The sequence below is a fragment of the Nicotiana sylvestris genome, chromosome 10 (assembly GCF_000393655.2).
Source record: "Nicotiana sylvestris chromosome 10, ASM39365v2, whole genome shotgun sequence".
Classification (NCBI taxonomy): Eukaryota; Viridiplantae; Streptophyta; class Magnoliopsida; order Solanales; family Solanaceae; genus Nicotiana; species Nicotiana sylvestris.
Window position 1 is genome coordinate 165,251,485 of NC_091066.1, and position 23,517 is coordinate 165,275,001.

At 38.3% G+C, this 23,517-nt stretch overlaps 1 protein-coding gene across 4 annotated transcripts; it reads left to right on the forward strand.

The window, feature by feature from the left end:
• The first annotated feature begins 24 nt into the window (after positions 1 to 24).
• On the forward strand, positions 25 to 23,517 carry LOC104231129 (mediator of RNA polymerase II transcription subunit 25). 4 transcript variants are annotated; one of them, XM_070160738.1, is made up of 16 exons: positions 25 to 2,662; positions 2,782 to 2,898; positions 5,793 to 5,823; positions 6,021 to 6,084; positions 7,030 to 7,160; positions 7,711 to 7,917; positions 8,003 to 8,068; positions 9,034 to 9,250; positions 10,215 to 10,270; positions 10,380 to 11,129; positions 13,602 to 13,655; positions 13,856 to 13,884; positions 20,637 to 20,705; positions 20,829 to 20,919; positions 22,529 to 22,615; positions 22,719 to 23,517. In XM_070160738.1, exons 2-16 carry the CDS (start codon positions 2,801 to 2,803, stop codon positions 23,127 to 23,129), a joined length of 2,361 nt encoding a protein of 786 aa, XP_070016839.1. In that variant the 5' UTR covers positions 25 to 2,662; positions 2,782 to 2,800; the 3' UTR covers positions 23,130 to 23,517. The 4 variants fall into 4 exon arrangements, with proteins under 4 accessions (XP_070016839.1, XP_009782374.1, XP_070016841.1 ...); XM_009784072.2 differs by having other exon boundaries at positions 9,034 to 9,244; XM_070160740.1 differs by having other exon boundaries at positions 20,829 to 20,956; positions 22,719 to 22,907.

A 23,517-nucleotide genomic window follows, 5' to 3' on the forward strand; every position in this document is an offset into this window, starting at 1 on the left:
AAAAAGCTATTACCCGTTAAGCAAAGCAAAAAGGGTAAAAAAGGGAGCGCAATTTGAAAAGCAAACAGCGTAATAAGTTGGAGAAATCAGGCTATGAAGTTAAAATAGAACGAACAAGCGAAGAAACTGAGAGAATCTTCGACAAAGCACACATGGCGGTCAAGCAGCTGATCGTTGCCGTTGAAGGCGCTGGCCGCAATTGGACCTTTCTGGCAAACAGTACTCATTCATGCACTGCAATCTCTGTGTGTGTGTGCGCGCGCGCGTGTGTGAATAGTGAAATTGATTCGTTATTAATTTTACTTATATCCTTGCAATGCAAAATAGTATACTACTATATACCAGAGGGCAGAGCTAGAATTTTAAGTTTTGTGTGTTGGGGATTCTAGTTCATTTATGTTACTGGGTTCTAAATTTACAATATATTCAATGAATTTTTTTTTTAAGACAAATACCCAAAGTTACTGGTTTGGCCGAACCCAAAAACAAATACCCAAAATTACTGGTTCGGCCGAACCCGCAATTCCTATGCTAGCTCCGCCCCTGCTATTTACTATTTGGTGTTTTTTATTGGAACTGAGTTGACAGTCAGTTTTAGTTGAGCATGTGTGAATAAAGAAGTTGATTCGTTATTAACTTTACTAATATCCCTGCAATGCAATATATTAAGTACTATTTATTGTTTGGTGTTTATATTGGAATTGAGTTGTGTTGACAGTCAGTTTTAGTTGTTTTTTCGTATTGTTTGGAATTTAGTTTATATTGGAATGGATTTTTGTGTGTGTGTGTGTGTGTGCGCGCGTGTGACTAATGAAGTTGATTCGTTATTAACTTTACTAACATCCCTGCAATGCAACATATTACTACTATTTATTGTTTAGTGTTTGGCGATGAGTTGTGTGGATAATCAATTTTAGTTGATTCAGTGTGTGTGTGTGTCAATAATGAAGTTGATTCGATATTAATTTTATTCATATCCATGCAATGCAACATATTACTATTTCCGTTTGGTGTTTTTATTGGAATTAAGTTGTTTTGACTTTTGAGAATCAATATTAGTTGATTTAGTGTGTGTGAATAATGAAGTTGATTCGTTATTAATTTTATTCATATCCATGCAATGTTACATATTCCTATTTCCATTTGGTGTTTTATTGGAATTGAGTTGTTTTGAGAGTCAATTTTAATTGATTGTTATTTAATTTACTTAATTATGTTTCCAATGTATATGATTGTATATTCCACCTTGTGTGATTTGATTTGAGTTGTGTTGACAGTCAATATTAGTTGATTTAGTAATATGCATATGATAGAGTGCTTAATTGTGTGACCATCTGATCCAAAACTTGAAGCTGCCAGAGGGATTACTGTTTAATTTGCTTAATTATGTTTCCGATGTGTAGGATTATGTATTCCACTTTGTGTGATTTGATTCGAGTTGTGTTGACAATCAACTTTTGTTGATTTAGTCATTCATATGGTATAAAGCTAAAATATTTGACCATATCATCCAATGTTAATGCTTAATAATGAAGCTATGGGTTCGGCCGAACCGAGTAGCCTTGACTCAGACCCTATATATGTGTTAAAAAATATATTAAATATTAAATATAGCATCTTGAACCTATATCAAATCCTGAAATTGCCTGTGCTTAAAGATACTTAGTTTGGCTTCTGATAGTGCAACAGGAGAAGAAATATTTCACGTGAAGTTAGTTACAAGACACCGAGGAGAGAAAAAGAAAGAGGAGAGGGGATAAAGACATTCTGAAAAGGGATTGGTTAGACCTGAAAATGGTTTGCTGCCTGGTTTTGAAGTTTTGTTTTTAATCTATATAGAATGCCCTCTTCTTTTCTCATGTGTAATGTGTCCATATCGTGAGGGATGATGTCCTTTATATGACCGTCCAGTTTGCTTAGGTGTCTTTGGATTTGCCAGTTTGGGTGGTCCTTGGCACCTTAATAATTTGTCGTAACCCTCCTGGGGGGCAAGGTGCTCATGCACTCATATTACTTTTGGTGATGGATTGTCAGTTGACATTGATAAGATCATTTGTGGGAAGTGACAATGATGGAATGATCACTAGATGCGCCAATTTAAAGGGCTTTCCAGTCCGATGCCTAGTTGTTGTGCTTTGTACATCCATGCAACAAACTGGGAAAGCTGGCGGTGGATGGTCACTCGCCCTCATTATCTGGGTCTGACTCGCTCCTGTAGTCGCCCATTCTATTGATCATCTCAAGCTGCTCGTTTAGACTGCTCAGCCTCAATCACTTCTCCGATCTGTTGATTTTTCTTGACTAAATTAACCTTTAGCCTTGTGATCCATGGGCTTCCTCTTGGCTTCTACTTCCAAGTTCGATTTTAACTGGATTAAAGAAATCTATACAAAATATATCAACATAATTAATGAGAAAGAGAGAAAACTCAATTGGAGGAATTCGAATTCCTGAGATTAATGTTTGGATTGTGACCTTTGGCCATTAGGCCCCCTTATGAAATGTACTAAAAGACAAGGTGTAAAAATGCGCTCGAAGCTGAAAAAAGGCTATTAATAAACAAAGAAAAGCAAGTCAGTTGGAGCCGCAATTGGAAATTAGGCAAAAGCGAAAAAGGGGAATTAAAGAGAGTGAAGAATTGAAAAGCGGAAGTGAGAGCGAGGTATATAGCTTCCTTCCATAATTGAACTTTCCTCCATTCTCAATTTCATCTCCCATTCCTTAAGCTGTATGCGACCTGGTAAATAGAACCTCGCGCGGATAACAACAATCAATTTGCAGAATCTTTGGCAAAGCACACATGATGGAAAAACAGCTAATCGTTGCTGTTGAAGGCACTGCCGCGGTGGGACCTTTCTGGCAAACAATCATTTCTGATTACCTCGACAAAATGATACGGTACTCATTCATTCCACAACTCCCTCCGATTACCATCTGATCTACGTTTGCGTGGATCATTTCATCTTGACTGATTAATGAAGTTCATGTCGTCATTAATTTTATTGCTATCAATGCAAAGCAACTTATTTCTGTTTTGGTATGGTATTTTATTGGAATTGAGTTGTGTTAAGGATTGATTTTAGTCAAATTGGTAATGTGCATATTGCGGAAAGGGTTTTGCATGCCATCTTTTGTGACTGTACATTTGATTTAATTCGTCGATATTTAACAATTAGATAGTTACATGCTAGAATGCACCTGTAAGATTTGAATTTCATTTTAAAAAAATGAGACGGATTATTCACAAAAATTATTGGCATATGAGAGAGAAAAATATCATGCTATGATGCAAAATAGAGGACACGTCTCCACGGAGATACACCTCTATTTATGATGATTATGTCTAAAATAGCATTTGAGTTTTTGAGGAATTCCACTAGTTGACATTGATGGTGTTAAAGCCTTAATACCTAGTTGAACTTTGATAAAAGAATGAAAGAAAGAGGCCCTTATAAAAATTTAACCCTGAAAGGGATAGAAGTTTTCAGAGCTCAGGAGTATTCTTAAGGGCAGAGAAGACATTGCTTTTTCAAGGGGGGTTATTAGATGGCAGATCTGCCCTCCACTTTTAGTAAAAAATTGAAGCCTTGGGTAGTTGAGGCAAGGATCCTGACCTGTTTCCTAACCTTTTTTGCTTGCATTTTCAATGGTCTTGGGAAGGTGTGGTATCATGTAGATTGTAGTGAGACAATTCGCACCCATGTAGTGGTGGAGATGGCAGAGTGTGATCTTCATGGAGAAACATGTAATTTCAGTGAACAGATAAGTAGACAGGGTTAATTATTCTATCATTGTATGAGGATATCGATAATTGATGAAATGCGATGTGCTCATGTAAGAGGCTATCCAGCCATATTAGTTTCTGACAGGTTTTTTGTAGCAGAAATGGTACGTGGCTACCCGTGTTTTCTATTTATTTTTCCTTTGTTGGGTTGAAGGGTGTCAGAAGAAGATAACTATGTTCAAATGCAAAAACAGGTTTATGATATTTTAACGGTTATCTCAACTATTGATTATAGGTAAAATGCTGTATCATATTCTATTTGCATTTGTCAGGAAGCGATAAAATTTTGGATACCTCCAGTTTCTTAGACTGTCATTTCCCATTATTTGACTTGCCTTGCTGCATTCGACACCTAAGGGAACTGCAAGCTTTGAGAAGTATAATTGCTGATCTTAAATCTGAAAGTTAGATATTAGCTATTTGGGAGTCTTAAATGCACTCCCAAATTTGTCAATTTGGACAGATTTGGATGAAGAAGATTGGACGTTTTAACACCTTTCCTAGTTTTATATGGGAACTTTTGGCATGTTTCCAGATGGGAAATGTTCTGGCCAGAATGATGTGGGTAACTTATCATGAAGGTTGCTTTCTATTTAACCATTTGTTTACAAAGTTGACATATACATCTCATGAGCCATATATTCATTTCCCCTCTCTGAGACCCAGGCTGTCGAGGAGAAAAATATGGTGAACAACAACTTATTGTAGTTGTAGAAGGGACAGCAGCCTTGGGGTTTTATTGGCCTAAAATTCTTGTAGACTACCTGAAAGATATAATCAGGCCTGTTTCCTTACCTTTATGGCGGTTGTATTTTAGTTGTAGTATCCATTAGCTCCCAATTACATTCTTTCCCTTATTTGAGATGTTTTCCAGAGGATGAAGGTAGCAGAGATGAGGATGCTGAGGTGGATGTGCGGGCACACTAGGATAGACAAGATTAGGAATGAAGATATTAGGAGAAAGGTGGGCGTGGCACCTGTGGATGACAAGATGCGGGAAGCGAGGCTCAGATGGTTCGGGCACGTATGGAGGAGAAGCCTTGATGCTCCGGTGAGGAGGTGTGAGCGGTTGGCCGTGGTGGGTACCGGAAAGAGGTAGAGGGAGGCCTAAGAAGTATTGGGGAGAGGTGATTAGGCAGGACATGGTACGATTGCAGATTTTCGAAGACATGACCCTTGATAGGAAGGTCTGGAGGTTAAGCATTAGGGTTGTAGGTTAGGGGGTAGTAGAGCTTTCCTTACTTCATACCCGGGGTGAGGCGGGGTTGGATTAGGGTTGATCTTAGATGGCTTGCAGTTTATGTTGAGTCCACACTATCCTTGCTGTTTATCTTAGCCCCGGGTCTTGGATATTGGTTACTGCTGTTGCATGTCATTTATCTTTTGGTTGTTATGCTTCTGTTACTATTACGGTTTCTACTGGAATTACTAATGAATTGTCTTTTCTTGTTTTTATTTTCGTCTTTCTGAGCCGAGGGTCTATCGGAAACACCCTCTCTGCCCTATCGGGGTAGGGGTAAGGTCTGCGTACACATTACCTTCCCCAGACCCCACTTTGTGGAATTTTACTAGGTAGTTGTTGTTGTATTTGAGATGTTTTCCCTTATTTGAGATGTTTCTATGTCCTTTTTATGCGTCTTTTTTGTTTTGCGAATGCTCTTGTAAAGGGTGATGTTGGTCACTTAAACTTACATCACTTTATTTCTCGTCATGTATGGAGCAACCCACACATAAGAACATGTTGTTGAGTAGAACGCTGACAATTACCGTCAATCCGGCTCCAGGGTTCTTTTTGTTTCACTTTAGTGATTTTAGCATAGAGCGATTAACTCATTAGCTTTTCAATTTTCATATGCTTATCCCATTAAGAGAATGGGATTGTTCCAATAATATTCATATGATGATTGCAACTATATCTTGATTTAAAGTTTAAACTAGTTTATGACCTGTGTTAGTATTTTTCAAACATTATGTTTACTTGATTAATAGGCTTGGGTAATTTTTTCAGGTCCTTCACTAAATTGGAGCCAATAGAAAAGGTTCGTAAATTTTATATGATTCATCTTGTAAACCCCTTACTCTTCTTTAGTATTGCATGATGGTGATTGTAATGTCCAAGATACCCTATACTTGAATAGGGGAAGATGATATTCCATTCATGAGTTGAAGGCAATTATTAACTTCTCATGTGATTCTTTTAGTTATCTGATTTTACTTTCTTCTGTTGAAATTCCAGAAGCCATCTGCTGGCAATTGGCAGCTCGCAATGGTGGTTTTCACGGTGCATGGATCCCATGGTGGTTTGTGTCCATTTTATTCTCCATTGCCTTATTATGTTGGCTAACCCATTGGCCATTGCAGCTTAAGTATGAACAGTAGTTGTGCCTATAATTGGCCATTCACATTGAACCATGAGACCTGTTTGTCTATAATTTTTTTTTCCTTTTTTCTGAAACTCATCTCCAAATAAATTCAATTTTCAAATACCTTTTTTCAACTTAACTTCAAAAACTTCTTTTTTTTCTTTCAAATCTCACATTGTTTTATGTCCAAACGCCAAACGAATCTGTAGGGACCTTTTATGGGCTGTTTTGTACATCATCATTCCACCGTTATTAGGACCATTTTCTTCTGTGATCCTTGTGTACTCCATAATTTGGTGAAATATTTCAGTACATGATTTCCACATGTCAAAATTTTTATATGCAACCGAAGAACTGTTAAATTCTGTGTGATTCTCATAAGCCATCCATGACTTGAAAGTTGTTCCAGTTCTCTATTGCTCATGAGCCAAATCTTTCTGTTCAAGACATGAAGTAGACAAATACTCTCTTGTAGTTTGTGCAGTAAATCCTAAATTTTACTTAAATACTTTTCAATTTTTCCAGATTGACTTTTTCATTTATATTCCCTCAAATTTAGTAGTAGACTCTTGTTTCTGAAGTAGAAACCTTCAGCTTGTTATGGGTGCAGCATGCTCCATTCTTGTGTAAATCTCTTCGGATCCTGTGACACTATCTCATGTAGAACTTGCTATTCAGTGAGTCCCCGTGTCCCCTCCAAACCAAAACAAAAGTAAAAGATTGCCCTGAGCAACATTAAAATTTGATGGGGATAATGTGTCCTAATTCAATGTTTTGAGGCTTTCTTTCACCTCTCGCGTGAGAATAAACATCTTTTTCTTTTTCTTTCCGGTTGACATGTCGTTTCTTTTTCATCTTCCATTTTCACCATCTTTAACACAGCTTGCCTGGTTCGACGAAGTGGATGGACAACAGACATAGATATGTTTTTCCAATGGCTATCAGCTATACCTTTCTCAGGTGGTGGTTTCAATGATGCTGCAGTTGCAGAAAGCCTTGCAGAGGCATTGACGGTGTGTTTTACTGTTTAGGATATTTTGAATACGAGTTTGGCTTTTCTGTCTCAAAGTGGTATTGTGAGTGTAGTTTTGTTTTGCTTGGTATTATTTATACATATCGTACTGTTTTACTTTCTATTACACGCTTGGCCATGTGTGCTTCCTTTTCCTTTTTAGAGAGTTCTCTGTGGGTTGATTGTTGAAGAGTAAAGAGGGGTTGGCTTTGGGACAAAGCCAACAAGTCACAATGCTTCTCATTTTGAAACAGAAACACCATTGTGCTGTTTTCTGTTTTTGAGTTGGTCTAGAATCTGGTTTGTTTGGTCTAAATTTAAAAACCAGACAAGTGGTTGCCAATACTAACAGCCCCGAGTTTCTTATCAACCATGCTGTAGTGTAGGAGGAATTGATTATGTAGTGGACAGAACTTTGGTCTATGTCAGATCACAATGTAAACTGAACTGCTTCTATTCCACATACATAGCCTTTCTCTGCAGAACACAAATGTGTTTCTTCCTCATGCTGCATGTATATAAATATTTCACTCGACTGATGTTTCATGCAGATGTTTTCTTCACTCAATGGAAGCCAAACTCAACAAAATGTGGATGGGCAAAGACATTGCATACTTATTGCTGCAAGTAACCCTTATCCATTGCCTACACCAGTTTATCATCCACATATGCAGAATGTGGAGCAGAGTGGAAACATTGAAGCACATACTGCTAATCGACTATCTGATGCTGAGACAGTTGCAAAGGAATTTCCTCAGGTACTGTCGTACTGATGGTCTTTCCTCTTCAAAACCATGGTGCTTCTCTCATAATCCTCCGCTTATTGTTTTTATTTTCTTGCAGTGCTCTGTTTCCCTCTCAGTTATATGCCCAAAGCAGCTTCCGAAATTAAGAGCAATATATAATGCGGTAATTATACAGTTTTTCATTGAGTTTTTTCACTTGTTTTTAGGGTCACAACCTTGACAGTATGTTGAAGTTTAGCTCGTCTTAGTTTGTGATCCACAGTTATTACTGTTGCATATCCGTTCAAACACCTGTAGGATTAATTGTGTCACCCTCTGTTGAACTGAAAAGCTTCTAAATTTGAGACCCATTTACAATAGTTCTATGTTGAGGATACAGGCAGTAAAGTGATGATATTATATATATATATATATATATATATATATATATATATATATATATATATATATATTTTGTTCGATAAGTGCACATAGTTTAAGTTGTACGGAATGCTGTTAGAGGAACTCCCTTTTTAAGTTCTTTCCTTTCTGGGTGCTTAAACCATCAGGAGCATTCCAATAGCTCAAAACTATGGATTCAGATAGAGAATAGCAAATCTGAATTTGATAGTCTACACGACATTATCACTCGTTATTGCTTTGTCTTGAATAAAAAAAGACAACCCATGTGAAATCTCTAGTCCCAGTTATTTCAAACTCATTGTGCTTGTTTATCACATGTAATATTTACCAAGTGCTCCAGAAAGTAGATTCCTGTAAACATTGTTGCCCATTTAAAGCTGTCACCGTTGAGAGAATGAAGCTTCCCTTTAGAATCCCAAAACTGAGAATGTGAAATATCCCATAGGAGTGGAGAAACTTCTAGCTTCATCATGGGGAAGTGTGGCATTGTGGATAAGTTATTGCTTTCTCTTTAGTTATCTTGAGATTCCCCATACTGCTTGATTTACTAAGTCATGGTTTCTGACTTTAGATCCTTTCATCATTCAGAAGAATGAATTATAAATGCTGCTGACTTGGCATGCAATGCTAACCTGGCATAGTTTTACTGCTGGTGATTTGAAATGCGAAACATATTCCCCTTCTCATTTAGTTGACTATACTAAGTGCAAATTTGTATTGATCTAGGGAAAACGTGACCCACAAGCAGCTGACCCGCCCATTGATACATCCAAGAATCCAAACTTTCTTGTCTTAATTTCGGAAAATTTCATCGAGGCTTGTGCTGCTTTCAATCGCACTGGAATGGAAATTTCGGCGCTAAACCAGATCCTGGTCGAAATGGATATGTCTTCTGTAGCTCCAGTTTCTGCGCCAGCAGCAACTTTTGATCCAGCAGGTTCAGGCAAAATCTGGAACTCTCTCTTATATACATGTGTTGTACGAATGCTTGCCCCATATATTGCTACCTTAAATCTATAGATATGCTGATTCATTTTGGATGTCCTTCTCTGTTGAAGAAGAATATTTCGTGAATATAAAGTGAGTAGTAGCCTAAGAGGATAAGTCAATAATTGAATGCATAAAATGAAAGGGCGCAGTTGACCCAAAGTGCTGCACTTCTCTGCAAGTTGGGTTCGAGTGATCTGTGAGATAGATCAACCATTTGACACTGTAGTGAAGTCAGCAATACCACAGTATATCTCACATATCTGGAAGACGTTTACTAGCCTGATATAATTTGAGTTTAACATCTTGAAACTTTTCATTGCTCTTGATTGAATCCAGAAAAAAGAAAAACCAAATGATAGTAATAATAGTATTAAAAGTAGCGTTTATACTTTATAGTAGAAGCAATAACACCAATGATAATGATAGTGATTACGATGACAGTGAACCATCAAAATTCAGGATACATGTGAATTCTTTCACTCTGCTCTCTCCATTTTGTTCTTCCTTATGCTGCTGCTGATTAATTTGTTTCAATAGCTGAGCTAGGCCTGTTGGATAGATGACTGGTGCTTAACTGATCAACTGGATTTTCTCTGTTGCTAATTCGTGCCTACTGTGTGTCCACCCCCCTTGTCAAAATTGTTTGAGGCATAAAAGCAGGCAGGCCTTTTTGCTTCTTACTCATCTATTATTGTCTTTTTCTGAAGTTGGGTTGAGTTGCGTCTGCTTGAATACCGTCTTATATTTCACTTCAAGTTATGGATAGTTAAAAATAATGAGTTCTCTTTCTTACGATATGTAGACTACTTCAATGTTGATAGTCGTTGGCTCATAAATCTCATGGTAGAGCATCCTATAATATATTGGCGATTCACTTTTTGTTGAAAGCTCTGATTTCTTTTCTATGTACCTTTCAGTTATGAGTCAACAACCAATTTCAGCTGGAAGTATTCCCTCTGCAACCGTAAACATGGTAAGATTCAATAACTTGTTTCCTTGCTTGTCCTTTGGATGGAGTATTTGCTTTGCTAAAACACCATAGAGAATTGTGGATGTCATGATCTTATTACATATGTTTTCAGGAGCCCACTACTGTAACCTCCGTTACTGGACCTGCTCTTCCACATATTCCTACTGCTCGTCCTACTTCTCAACTAGTTGCAAGCTTGCAAAGTGCTTCACCTATTTCTGTTTCTGAGGAGGTGGTCCCAAATAATGAGATTGTTAATGAAACAAAACCTATTCTCAGTGGGATGACACAACCCTTACGTTCATTTAGTGGTGCAGCTGCAAATGCCAGAATACTGAATGATGTTGCTCAAGCCCAGGCACTTGTTGGGGGAACTTCAATAGGACTGCAGTCTATGGGTGGGACACCTATTCTATCAAATATGATACCTGGTGGAATATCTTCTTCTATACCTGCTGCTCCAACTGTTTTATCATCTGGGCAACTAGCTGTCACTTCAATGTCTGGGTTAGTGCCATTAGCAGGAACTGGTCAGATAGCTCAAAACTCTGTTTCTGCATCATCCGTTTCGATAGCTCCCAGTATGTCTGGAAATTCAAACCTTTGCGTGTCCCAACTTTTGAGTAATATCCAAGGAGGTGTTAGTGCAGTCATGCACCAGAATGTGCTGAGTGGAACGGGTGCTGGTATGCCTTTTGGAACTGGCACACTGATGTCTACTCCAAGGATGACTCAACCAGGACACCCTGGAATGCAGCCTCTTGGCAGGAATAACAGTACAGAAGCTAACATACCTCTGTCTCAGCGGCAAACATCTGCTACATTGTCATCAGCTCAATCAAACTATGTCAAAGTCTGGGAGGTAAGGCCAACTAATAAGTAGAAAGAGCTGAAGATGGAAGGCAGACTCTATGTTCCATAAGAAAATCTCTATTAAAGTTTTCACAGTCTACACGACAGATAAATAGGATTTTAAATTTGAACAATTTTAAAGAGTTTTTGTGCATGAAGTTTTTGTACTACATTATCAAAAAAAAATGTCTTGAAGTTTTTGTGTGTCAGTTGATACCTTGATTTAAGAGTCAAGAAGTGTCTGATCCATAGATTGATTAGCCGCTACTACAATCTCTTCTGACGATTCTACATTGGTTGCTCCTAAAGTACAATCTTGTGGTCATTTTTTCTTCTCGAGGTGATTAGACAAACATATGTATGATAACCACTGAAGGAATCCTTTTAAGGAGCTTTCTGAAATCACTTTGAAGGTTGCAATCGACTGCAAATTTCTTGCTCCATTTTCTAGATACCTGTTGTCAACATATCACATTCGTGTTCGTCCATCAATATCTGGAGAAATTGTGCTTGTAAAGTGTGAATTGATGTTTTAGTGTGAGTCTAAAATCTAGTAAATAAATTAAACTAATTTGAAATGTGTCCGAGTTCAACTAATCCCGGAAACAGCCTCTCTACCCTTCCGGGGCAGGGGTAAGGTCTGCGTACACTCTACCCTCCCTGGACCCCACTAGTGGGATTTTAGTGGGTATGTTGTTGTTGTTGTTCGAGTTCAACTAAATTCAGTAATGTGTTCCAGTTCTTAGTCATTTTGTTGCTTTCTTTGGTGACTCGTGTCATAAGTTTATATTAGAAATATGAACAGTATAACAACAACAACAACAACAAAAAACCCAGTGTGTACGCACACCTTACCCCTACCTCATAGAGATAGAGAGCTTGTTTCTGATAGACCCCCGGTTCAAAGAACAATGAAGATAAAGCAAACCAAGTAGCAAAGCATATTAGCAACAATGTAACATGGTAATGGGCGTGAATGCCACAACATGCATAATAAAGAACCATAAATAGGAAATTACAAAAATAGTCCTAGTACTACTGAATGGCCTAGGAGGAACACACTACTATCTGTCAACCTACAACCCTAATTCTCAACCTCCACACCTTCCTATTGTGGGTCATGTTCTCTATAAGCTGAGCAATGACATGTCCTGCCTAATTAGCTTTCCCCAATACGTCTTAGGCCTACTCCTTCCCCTCCTCGGACCCGCCATGGACAACCTCTCACACCTTCTCACCGGAGCATCTATGTCTCTCCTCTTCACATGCCTGAACCATCTCAGCCTCGATTCCCGCAACTTGTCCTCCACAGATGCCACTCCTACCTTGTCCCTAATAACTTCATTCCTAATCCTGTCTTTCCTAGTATGACCGCACATCCATCTCAACATTCTCATTTAAGCTACTTTCATCTTTCGGCCATGAGACTTCTTGACGGGCCAACACTCAGCTCCATACTAATATGAACAGAAAACTGAAACTGAGAAATCAGAGGATGGCACACCGAGAAGGAGGGAAGGGGCTTGACATGCAAAATGTGATATTATGCTTCCAAATCCATGGGGTAAAATAATGAACAATACTTAAAGATGAGTATTTGTTATAGCATATACTAGTTGCAAGATTAGAATGTTGATTGATGCTTAAGCTTAAATCTACTGGATGACTACTGAATTTTTCTCATAAAATATGAGTATTGAATTTTTCAAATACTCTATAAGATTACACTCAAAACAAAGTAGTTAACATGACGTCTTAAGATGGTAAGGTGTAGCAGGTTGAAGCATTGTGAGCAGAACATGATTAATAGGCTTTTAGCATTCAATCCATATTTTTTCTTTGTTAAACCAGAGATAATGCATTTTGATGAAAAGGGCAATAGTGAGACGTCAACTAGGTGTCTCGCTCTTTCTATTAAAATATAGTGCTTTCTTTGCTCTTCTACTACTAGGGCAGCCCCGTGCACTAAGCTTTCTTTGCTCTTCTATTACTAGGGCAGCCCCGTGCACTAAGCTCCCGCTATGCGCGGGGTTCGGGGAAGGGCCGGACCACAAGGGTCTATCGTACGCAGTCTTACCCTGCATTTCTTTGCTCTTCTACGTTTATTCTAATCTTCCTTGACAATTTGGAAGAGTACTGAGATATGATGTTTCTGCAGCTTTATTTACTTGAACCATAACCAAAGTTTTGTGAATTAACTATTTTGTGAACATCCGAATGTGTTTAGTGTGGTGATTTCCTTACGAATTGCATTCATTCAAGTAATTGACAATGTTGATAAATGGGGTCCTTATTGTCGGTACATACAGTTCTATTTTTCTGTGTATGTTTTTAAAATGAACTTGATTGTTTTGGTAAACCATTTTAGTCATCCACTGTGTTCCATTTTTCCAATCATTTTCCTTAGAGATTAACTACATGCAGCTGCATTTTTAGATTATATTGATGAACCACTGCTAACTTTATGATGAAAATGTTGCAGGGAGACTTATCGGGGCAGAGACAGGGAGAACCTGTACTTATTACCAGACTCCAGGTGTGTGGGAACTTGTTATCAGAAATTAGGTCCTTTTAATAGTTTCATTATCAGGTGACAGTGGCCAAGGGATGGCGCTCCAATTTTCGGAATTTGTCAGTTATCAAAAAAAGATTGTAATTCCTTTTTCATGCTCTAAAATGATATTTGATTCTTTGCTGATTGAGTAAGATCTTGCGGTTTATTCTCTCTTGTGGCAGGGGTTCAGGATTGCTTCAGCTTCTAAATCGTAAGTACATTTTCATTAATGCTTTGATTTAACTGCTCTTTTGCAATTCAAGTTGATCACAGTGGTAGTTACCTCTCTTTGAGTGAAGCTACTAAATTCTTTCTCCGCATGCGTAGGAGAGTACATCACTGTTTCTCAAGGTTAGATGGTTTTAGCACACTACCACTATTTTCAGCGTTCAAGATACTTACACTTTACAACATTCATATCTTAAGCCTAATGAACTGATGTTTAGGACTCAAAAATAATTTCATTTTTGTGATGCACTTAACCTCTCAAGTTCTTGCAACAACAGCAAATTGAAGATCAGTGAAAAGACTAAAGACCTCATTGTTAAGTTTCAAGAACTTGCTACTTGGAGAGAGATGGGTGACCTTAGTCTGGTGATCCTTCATAAAATTCTTTTACTGAAGCTCATCCAGTTTCTTTTTTTTTTTTTGAATTGATAACTTTTTTATATATTAATAACATTAGTACATAGGTTGTACTAAAAACCAGATTTACAAGTAGGTGGTAAGTAGATGTGCTGGTGTGCAACCTAGCAAGATCCTAGTATGTCTACGATTGTCAATGTATCTTCTGTGTAAATCTGTTTACACCAAAAACAAAAAAGAAAAATACAATTGAGTTTAATCTTCTGTACTGGGTTGCTTCTATCTTCAAAACATCTAGCATTCCTTTCCCTCCAAACTGTCCACCAGATACAAGCCGGGACAGTCCTCCATCTATCTCTGTTAGTTGCTTCAGCACCAGCTTCTTCCCAACTATAAAGAACTTCATTAATCCTGCATGGCATTGTCCATGAAATACCCCTAAGACTAATAAAGATTTTTCATAGTTGGTCTGTTATCTTGCAATGTAGAAATAAATGGCTAGCAGTCTCAGCGTTTTCCCCACATAGGAAACATCTTGAACACAGAGAAATTCCTCTTTTTATGAGATTATCCTGGGTTAATACAACCTCCTTTGCTGGTAGCCAAGAGAAACATGCTACCTTATATGGAATCTTGGTCCTCCATATATGCTTCCATGGCCAAGCATCTATCTGAAGATCATTTTGATTCAAAATCTTATATGCATCCTTCACATGATAGACCCCTCTGTTGTGCCTCTGCCACCAAAGTGAATCCACCCCTTCCTGTAATCCTTTAAATGCTTCCAGCTCTTTGTAGAGGTCAGCTAATCTTGTTATCTCCCAGTCATTCAACTGTCTTCTAAGAGTGAGTTCCCATCCTTGATAACTCCACATATCAGCAAGTGTCCTATGCTGGTTTTGCGCCAAACCAAATATATCGGGGTATCTTTCCTTTGGGCTTCCATGTCCCAACCAATTATCATTCCAGAATGATGTGTTCCTTCCGTTGTTCACTCTTATGGAAGAGTGAATCTTCATTATAGGCCAAAGTTCTCTGATGGATTTCCACACACTAACTCCATATGATATGCTGACTTTGTTTGACACCCAGTTATTTTCATCACACTTAGCTTTGATCACTTTGCTCCATAAAGTTTGAGGTTCTTGAGAATATTTCCATAGCCATTTCATTCTAAGAGCCTTGCTTTGATTCTTCAAATTTCTTATTCCTAAACCACCTTGTTTTTTGGCCATTGTGAGGGTCTTAGACCTTTTTCTCTTTATTCCCTTGCCAAAGGAAGGATCTTCGGAGTTTGTCCAGTCTCTGTATGATTCCAGCAGGAATTGGGAACAAAGACATCATGTAAGTAGGAAGTGAGTCTAATATTAAGTTGGTTAAAACTAGTCTGCCCCCCATTGATAGGTATTGCGATTTCCATCTTGACAGCTTCTTCTCACACTTTTCAATGACTGAATTCCAGATCTCTTTGGACTTGGATCTTGCACCAAGAGGCATCCCAAGGTATACAGTTGGTAGGGACCCTACTTCTCCTCCCATTATCTGTGTCAGTTGCTCCATGTTATTAACTTCATTAATGAGATAAATATGGCTCTTTCTCCAGTTGATGTGTAGTCCTGAAATTCCCCCAAATAAGACCAAGATGATCCTTAGAAACCTAAGTTGCTCCTCTTCAGCGTCACAGAAGACTAGAGTATCATCAGCATATTAAAGATGTGTGATCTTTAGACTGTTTGCCCCATTCCTCTGAACCTCGAAACCTTTAACCCAACCATTGACTTTGGCTGTTTTAATCATGTTATTCAGTCCTTCCATGACTATAGTGAATAGAAAGGGAGATAAAGGATCACCTTGTCTTAGACCTCTGTGTGCATGGAAGAAATCTTCACGAGATCCATTTATGAGAATGGAGAAATTAACAGTAGATATGCAAAATTTCATCCAACTGATCCATTTCTGCCCAAAACCCATTTGTTCTAACAATTTCAGTAGAAAGCTCCGGTTGACATGATCATAAGCCTTCTCAATATCTAGTTTGCATAGGATTTCGGGTTCTTTCTTTTTGATTCTTGAATCCACAGCTTCATTAGCAATCAACACTGCATCTATTATTTGTCTTCCTTTGATGAAAGCCATTTGTTGAGCATTTACTAGTTTTCCAACCACCCTCTTAAGTCTTTCAGTCAAGACTTTTGAGAGCAGTTTGTAGAAACTACCTATCAGATTGACCTGAAATCTCTCAATTCTTTCGCACCTGTCTTCTTTGGTATCAAGGCTATGTATGTCATTGAAGCTTTTCTCAAACATCTCTTGGGAATGGAAGTTGTTGAAGGCCTCCATGATGTCGTGCTTCAAAATATCCCAGCACTTAATGAAAAAACCCATTGTGTATCCATCTGGACCTGGGGCCTTGTCAGTTGCACACATCTTCAGACAGCTCAGGACTTCTTGTTCCTCAAATTTACTCTGGAAAGACTCCTTCTTTGATTCAGAGATTTTTGGACTGTTTTCGAAATTGACTGTCGGTCTCCACTTTTCAGGTTCTGTGTATAACCCCTTGTAGAATTCAATGATCACATTCTTTATTCTGTCTGGCTCCTCAACTGCTTCATCTTGAATCATTAGTTGATCAATATTGTTGTTTCTCTTGTGTGCATTGGCAGTACGATGGAAAAACTTTGTATTCCTATCCCCTTCTTTGAGCCACAGAGCTCTTGATTTCTGTCTCCATGCACTTTCTTCGTTCTTGAGGTGATCCTCGAACTCCATGAGGGTAGTTGCCTTCCTCACTGATTCCTCCTCTGTCAGAGCTCTTAATTGTTGTGTTGCCTCAAAACCTGCCAATTGACTCAGCAATTTTGATTTTTGCAATCCCAGATTTCCTTTACAACTTCTGCTCCATTCTTTTAGCTTGCCTTTGAGAGCTTTTAATTTGCAAGCTAAAATATAGTCTGGTCTTCCTGAAAATTCAAAAGATGTCCACCAGTTTCTAATTTTGCCATCAAAACCTTCCACGTTCAACCACCAATTTTCAAGCTTAAAGTATGATTTAGCTTGTTCCCAGGCACCACAGCATAGAGCCACTGGTGAATGGTCAGAAATCAGCCTTTGTTGGAGAGTTTGCTTGATATTTCTGAAGCTTTCATCCCATTCTTCTGAAATGAGAAATCTATCAATTCTAGACGCGGTTGTATGATTATCCCCTTTGAACCAAGTATAGTAGCCTCCTTCGAGTTGAAGATCTATCAACTCCATGTCTTCTATAAAATCCGAGAATTCCACCATCTCTCTGGACCTCCTCGAGCATTCCCGTTTTTCAGAAGGGTACCTTGTGACGTTAAAATCACCACAGACTACCCAAGGGCCTTCCATTAATCCCCTCACTGCACCAATTTCTCTCCATATTGTTCTTCTTTCTATTCTGCAATTTGGAGCATACACTCCTGTTATATGACATCGAAAATTCTGTAAAAGAGCCTCGAACTTGCATGTCAAAGTGTATGCACCAGTCTGTAACACCTCCCATTTCCATACTCTGCAATCCCATAGTAACAAAATCCCCCCTCTCGTGCCACTAGCTTTTAAACATGCATACCTCACCCATCTCCCACCCTAAATTTGATTTACTATTTCCTTGATATCCCCCTCCACTTTTGTCTCTTGCATACAGACATTATCTGTCTTTCAATTCAGCACTTGACTTTTTATGATCTCTCTTTTCTTCTTGTCATTTAATCCCCTAACATTCCATGAAATTAAATTGATCTTCATATTGCAATAATAGATAGATCTCTTCCCCTACTTCTTTTCCCATCACTCTTGAATTTGACATCAAAGGAGGTTAATCCTTTTAATTCCAGTGAGCCTTTGAACCTTTGTTTCTTCACCTCTATCTCTGTCTTCACTCTTCTAACTTGTCTGCAACTGTCAATTTGCATTAGTAACTCCAATGCTTCTTCTTCGTGGCCTTCAAAATTTACTCCAAACATTTTCCCCAATTTGATCATATTTTGATGGACCCACAGTGTTGCATCCATCTCTTTATCCATTACTGGATTGTGTTGTTGTACTGATATAGGAGTAACCTTCTCGATTTCCCAATCTTGGATAGAGTTGAAGTGCTTCAGCTGTTGTTGGTGCTCCAATGCATTTTCAACTTGATCTTCCCCCATCTTTTTGTTTATGGTATGCTCCCCTGCCTTCTGTCCCAATATTCCTATCTCTGCTTCACCTTCTGGCTGATCGCAACTCATATGTGTTGCTTGTGGCATAATTTCAAGGTTTGCAATGGGAATTGGATCCCCCGGATTGGATTCTTTGACTTTCAAGTAAGAGGTGTACCCCAGATCGAGTTTCCTCTTTTAGGAATGAAATGGAGAAAGTTTATATGTCCCTCTGCATATTTATCATGGACAGATTTTAATTTCTATTTCTAACTCAGATCTTTATTGCACCATGCATACATCCTAGCGTATTTTAAAAGCTGAAGACCACAATAGTATCCTCTGGGAAAAATTTGAATCCAAATAAATGAGATAATAACTAATAAGAAACATGGTATTGTGTAGCATGGATAGGAAACGGCATCAAATTGGATAAGTGGTACGAGAAAAAGATACAAAGTTCTTAAAATTATGGGGATAAGGTGCGGTGAGTAGTTCTAATGCGGAGGAAAAATTTCCAAAATCTGAGGGACGCAGCGTGAAGCAACAAACAAGAAAACCTGAACTCAGAAGCACTGCTGTAGACCAATTTGAACCGGGGGATAAAGTAGTGAAGGGGAAGAGGGAGAGAAAGAGGAAGACGAAGAAGAAGAAAACTTGAACCAGTATATGGCAGTAGACAAAACATGGTGTTGACGTATAAGGCACTCATGTCCAAAATGTAGGACGGTGTCTAAAACTCAAAAGATTATGGGAAATAAAAACATGTCAGCTATGCGTTCAATGCATGTTCACTGCATCTCCCCTACAAAAGTCTTGACTCCAATACACAACTTCAACTATTCCAAAAGGTGTGTATCAAGTATGAGAAGATATGATATTGTCAGAAACTTTTAGTAGTGGCCTAATGTATTATAAAATTGTTGGTCAAAGTGAAGGTAGAGCAACAGAGAAAAGGCAAGCAACCGAGAAAAGGGAGTTGCTTGATACACACCCTCCTGGAGATTCTCTTGGGGTTAGATGAAAAGATGAAAGCGAGCACCGATATTTAACTGTCTAAAGAAATATGAATGTGGCAGATATACTAGTTTCTTATCATTTTCTAGCATCATCACTCGCAAAGCTTGTGAACTATTCTTTTTACTGAAAGCTTTAAGCATCTGACTTGTTCCTTTAGCTGAAATCTTTATATTCTCCAACCTGCATTATATTTTCTTTGCAGCTTACTAAGGCGTGAAAGGTCCCTGATACTTTAGTTTTCAGTTAGAGGCTTTATCTGAAACAAATTGTTGAAAATCTTTCAAATAACACGGGGTTCAAGATGATAAACTATTTTCTGTAAAGTTCTATTTTTGTAGCTTAGTTGCATGAAAGACTACTGTTAAGATGATCTCATTATTGCTTCTCTTCTATGTAGCTGTGGTAGATGATGCCAACTATATACACATTAATCCCACACTCTATTGGGGTCGGCTATATGACTATGTCGCTCCATTTAAACTCATCTCAGGCTAATATTTACAAAAATAAAAATAGAAATAAAAAGTAATTGTAGTTCTCTACATTTTCTACTGGTATATAAATCTTTTTCATGACTAAAGGACTCCTAGAAAGCATAGGACCTAAAGTAAACGTACTAATATGACTAATACATATTTCCAACTAATTGATATCGCATATATAGATCTTTTCTTCCGTTGTGCCGTATTTTTGGTCAAGTCTGCATGGATTCTGTGAAGACGTTCCAAACCGGTGGTTTAATGGATGGGTAGTCTCTTTAATATGGCTTGAGAAATCCTCACCTCTTGAGCTAGATTTTGGAGTTGAGTTAGGTCCATTTAACATGATATCAGAGCAGCACCCATTCCAACCCGATGTTGGGCCCCCGTATTAGCCCACGTTCCAGATATCCAGCCCCTGAGGGTGTGTGTGTGTGAAGAAGTCCCACATCAGTGATTTAAGGGATAAGTGGTTTCTATAATATGGCTCGGGTAATCCTCACCTCTTGAGCTAGCTTTTGGGGTTGAGTTAGGCCCAAGGTCCATTTAACAGAATCCGTCATGTCAACTAGATAAGCTTAATTTTCTTGGCTTATAAGGAAATTCAACTTTTTCTTCTTTGTCTATCGCTATGACTTAATTGCACCTTAAATCTTTCAAAGTATTATACTGCATTAACACATTAACACTTCGAACTGATTTTTTTCTTTGATCAGGCTTGCTGCGGATTGGCCCCAAACAATGCAAATTGTTCGCCTTATTACGCAGGAGCATTTGAATAATGAGTAACTCTTCTGAGCCAAAAATATTTTTGATCTTGCTGGATCTTCTTCATTTGTCAGATATTGATTCCTGTTCTGTCATACAAAGTACAAACAGCTACTGAAATTTTGTGACATTTATGCAAGTGTTAGACGGCTCATCGGAAAGGCAGAAATTGTAGTTTTTTGGGCAATGGACCAGCATGTATTTCTCAGCCAGCTGCAGGAAAAGAAGTTTGTGAGTGTTCTTGAGTCTAAAGATTGCTTTCTTTTCTGTAAGTAGAGAACAATCAGAGTTCAGTTATAATTCACTTTGCTAGAATACTTGTCAGTGCAAAGTTAGTGTTAAGTTTAAGGCTCCTGCTATGAATTGGCATCTCTGTGTAACAGTCATATAAATTGCACTCATACATGGCAAAGGTGTGATATTCTTGTTCATGGTGAATGATCTGAAGGTGGTAGTCTAAGATGCTGTATGGTATAACTTCCAGAAAGCATTATTAGATTATCAAAAAGATGTGGATTTGCATCCGTGTAATCGTGTGCATAAAGTAAACCTATAAACCACTTAAGAGGCTTTTTAGAATTGATTCGAGGTTTTTAGGCCAATTGATGTTTTTATGTAACAGACTAGAATATCTTTATGCACTACCACGTCACGTGAAGTTGTGGTACACTCTCGTACCACACCTATATAGTGTTTCAGGTTTTATCATTGTGTTTTATCTTTATTTTTAGAGTGTCACATATTGGTTGAGGGAATTAATTGTTTTTCCTTATATATTTTGGACAATTCTCACCTCATGAGTTAAATTTTGGGGTTGAGTTAGACCCCAAATTCATTTTCTTTACATGGTGTCAGAGCAGACCCATCTCAATTCTTGGTTTATCCAATGTGGACCCCATGTAATATTGTCTACGCTCTAGCTGTCTAGCCATGAGCGTGAGGTGGGTGTTAAGAGTTTCCCAAATTTGTTGAGAATAAGTTGTCTCCTTATATGGTCTTTGACAATCGTCTACCTCATGAGTGAGCTTTTCGAGGTTGAGTTAGGTTCAAGGTTCAATCATATATATCAGTCCTCCTGTTTAATTTTTTTCTACCTCACAAATGGGTTTAGGGAGGGGGCACAAAGAACGTGTTTATGCAGAAACTGTTGGAATTTGACAGAGTCAGAATAATTATTGATTGGTGATCAAAGGAAACACCTGGTGTTTGACATTACATATACAGAATCCGCAGACAGCTAGAGATGTTAAAAAAAATGAATGGCACATGATTGGTTGCTTTTTTCTTGCTTAACACCTTACCAAGTCTAGCAGTTTAATTTTATATCAGGATATTGCGAATTAATGAGTTAGATCATTAAGACATTCATGTGCGTAGTTAGTTTCTCACTCCTTAAGAAAAACTACCTGGTTCCTGTAGTATTTGTCCTTTTTTCCTGACTAGTAGAATTTGTCTGATGAACTGATCTATTTTCCCCTGTGGCAATTGTACTTTACAAAGTATGCATTTGAATTCACTCGCTCTTGAAATTTTCAAGGTCTAATCGCATTTCTCTGGTATTTTTCGGTGGGAATTTGAACTTAATTTCCCAACATGTGCATTTGCATGCTGTTTTCTGAACTATCTACTGAACATATTGTGCAGCTCTGCTCTTTACCATATTTCTCTTTTATTTCCTTTGATGAGAGGGTAGGCGATCATGGTGGATGTTTCGAGGGACTGGTGTTTTGCGATTCTATATGTATAATATATGCTGTACTTGATAAGGAATTCCTGTGCAGCTTTCTCAATCTAAAAAGGTCTGCTCAGCTGACAATTTTTCTCTCTGTAAACTGGTTAGTGTGCAGTAATTCAACTACCATCACAGGCAATGATTCTCTCTGTTTCTGATAAAACCTGCCGCTTAATTGGAATGCTGTTTCCTGAGGTAAGAAAATCTTTGACATTCTTAGCAACACCTATTATACAATCATTTAGATGCAGCTGTAAATTTTATGATCTCTCAAATGCATAGACATTCGTTTTTTCAGAATACGGTGGTGTTTAAGCCACAGAAACTCAATCAGCAGTTGGAAGCACAACATCCACAGCTAGAGCAACTGCTGCTGCAACAATCGCTTCCCCTATTACAGCAGCAGCGAGCCCTTTCACGGCTACAGCAGCAGCAACCCCTTCAACAGCTGCAGCAACAGCAGCATTTGATGCCACTAAAGCGAAAACGTAACATTCCTCTGCAGCAACAGCCAAAGATTCCCAAATTACATCGACAACAGAGTCCACAAATACAGCAGCAACAGCAGATACCGCAAATGCAGCAAACAGAGCAGCAGCAACCAATAATTGGGACATGTGTGAATCAAGCATCAACCGGAGGTCCTAGACGGGCGCAACTTATGTCTCAGGGACAGGCTTCTTCACGAGGACTGCCAAACGTGCCCTGAGGAGGCTTTATGAATTGAACATGGCAATGAATTAGACAATGAGTCGTTGTAGAAATGCAATCATACTGGAGCAGCCGAAATTCTTACTGCTTGGCTATCGAATTTTGAACTCATTTTTCATGTCGAAGGATACTTACAAAATACAGAGCATTTAAAACTAATTAGCTCCAGTGTGGAAAGTAATTGGCTGCCCAATATGATCATTACTCTTCCTCCCCAAATCCAAACCTTCACCTTGGGGGCTTGCTGTACACTATCCCTGTTGACCCTTTTGGATTTATAGGTTGAAGAAACAAAAATTTCATTTATTGTGTACACCTTTAACTTCAATTTTTTTTTGATATCAATAGGTTTCCCTCCAGATAGCAGAGGGTCTATTTCCAGGCGC